The sequence below is a fragment of the Diaphorina citri genome, unplaced genomic scaffold, assembly GCF_000475195.1.
Source record: "Diaphorina citri unplaced genomic scaffold, Diaci psyllid genome assembly version 1.1 scaffold14179, whole genome shotgun sequence".
NCBI classification, from domain to species: domain Eukaryota; kingdom Metazoa; phylum Arthropoda; class Insecta; order Hemiptera; family Psyllidae; genus Diaphorina; species Diaphorina citri.
Genome location: NW_007391546.1, coordinates 1 through 1,268, shown reverse-complemented (window position 1 = coordinate 1,268; position 1,268 = coordinate 1). Strand labels below are relative to the sequence as shown.

Here is a 1,268-nt window from a genome sequence, read left to right as displayed (position 1 = left end):
ACTGCTGGGGTAAAGGGACTTTTCAGTCCTATTCGGGCAGGATAAACAAGGTATATTCTATTCTATTCTATTCTATTCAGGGAACTAACTAACTACTGGGTTGTTGTGATGGGTGTAATGGGTGAATTAGTATATTGAGTATAGCGTAGAAAAGAAAACGGTAAGAATAACATGAAGAAGAAACGGGGGTTGTATGGGTTAATTAGAAAGAAAAAGAAACAGGGGTTGCGGTTAGTTGCCGGGTTCGAGACCCAGTTCGGGTGATTTTTTTTTCAAAATTCTACGGAACATGTTTCATTTATTATTATCTTCTCAATAAAAGTTGACTATAAAATAAATAGAAAGAAATGTTCAACACTGATAAGTGAGAAAAACCAGAAGAAAGTTGTGCGTATTGCATACTCAACAATAATTACGAGGCTGACATACAAAATAAATTCACGTAAAAAACTCTGAATTTTTAGCTAAATCCGCTTTAGAGATGATTGCCACCTGGATTGAAGCGATAGAACACCGTCGTTAAGCAACGCCCATCTTGACACCTACTTGGACGGGTGACCCGTTACCTGAGCTTTGGATCGGGGGCTGGACTCGCTCTCCAGGAATTGTATGAAAGCTTCCGATAGGGATTGGTTGGGGTTAAATGCCTGTGAGGGTTCTAAGCCGATCTTCTGGCGGTCCTGGGGTGTCATGTCGATCACCGAAGCTAAGATCTGGAGAGCTTGGTGACGGGATGGACGGGAGGGGGCGGTCAGGAAGTTGACGATCATGTTGGTCACTAGACATCTGGTGGAGAGGGAAGAAGGAAATGAGTGGAATAAAGTATACTCATACATATTTCTGGACATGGTCTTCACTTGACTGGAGTCATGTCCAGAAATATGTATGATATTGTACTTGACCATTATCTCAAACTAAACAAAATTGTAAAGTATACTCGTAAAGGTAGAAACATACTACTATCGCGTCACGCGAGCTCATGTGACATCAGAAAGATAAAGTTCTCCCATAAAGTAGGTGATTTCGTTCATGATAGCCACACTGCCCTTACGTGACGTGATAGTCACGTGATTTAGCTAATTTTGGTTTGCAAAAATCAAAAACTCTCTAATATTATCGAATTTCTAAATAATTATACATCAACTTACTTGTCTACTTTGCCTCCATTGTTGACTTCTTTGAGTTTTGCTTCTTTCTTGTTTAACTCTTCCATAAGTTGATTCACTGTAAAATACAATCCAATCAAGAACCATGTTAATTTCAGTAAT

At 39.4% G+C, this 1,268-nt stretch overlaps 1 protein-coding gene across 1 annotated transcript; it reads right to left on the bottom strand.

Annotated features, from left to right (window-relative positions):
* Positions 1-527: 527 nt before the first annotated feature.
* On the bottom strand, positions 528-1,255 carry LOC108254155. Its single transcript, XM_017449145.2, has 2 exons — positions 1,149-1,255; positions 528-786 (listed from the first exon to the last, which is right to left on the bottom strand). The coding sequence occupies exons 1-2, from the start codon at positions 1,211-1,213 to the stop codon at positions 543-545; spliced, it is 309 nt and encodes a 102-aa protein (XP_017304634.1). The 5' UTR covers positions 1,214-1,255; the 3' UTR covers positions 528-542.
* Positions 1,256-1,268: the final 13 nt, after the last annotated feature.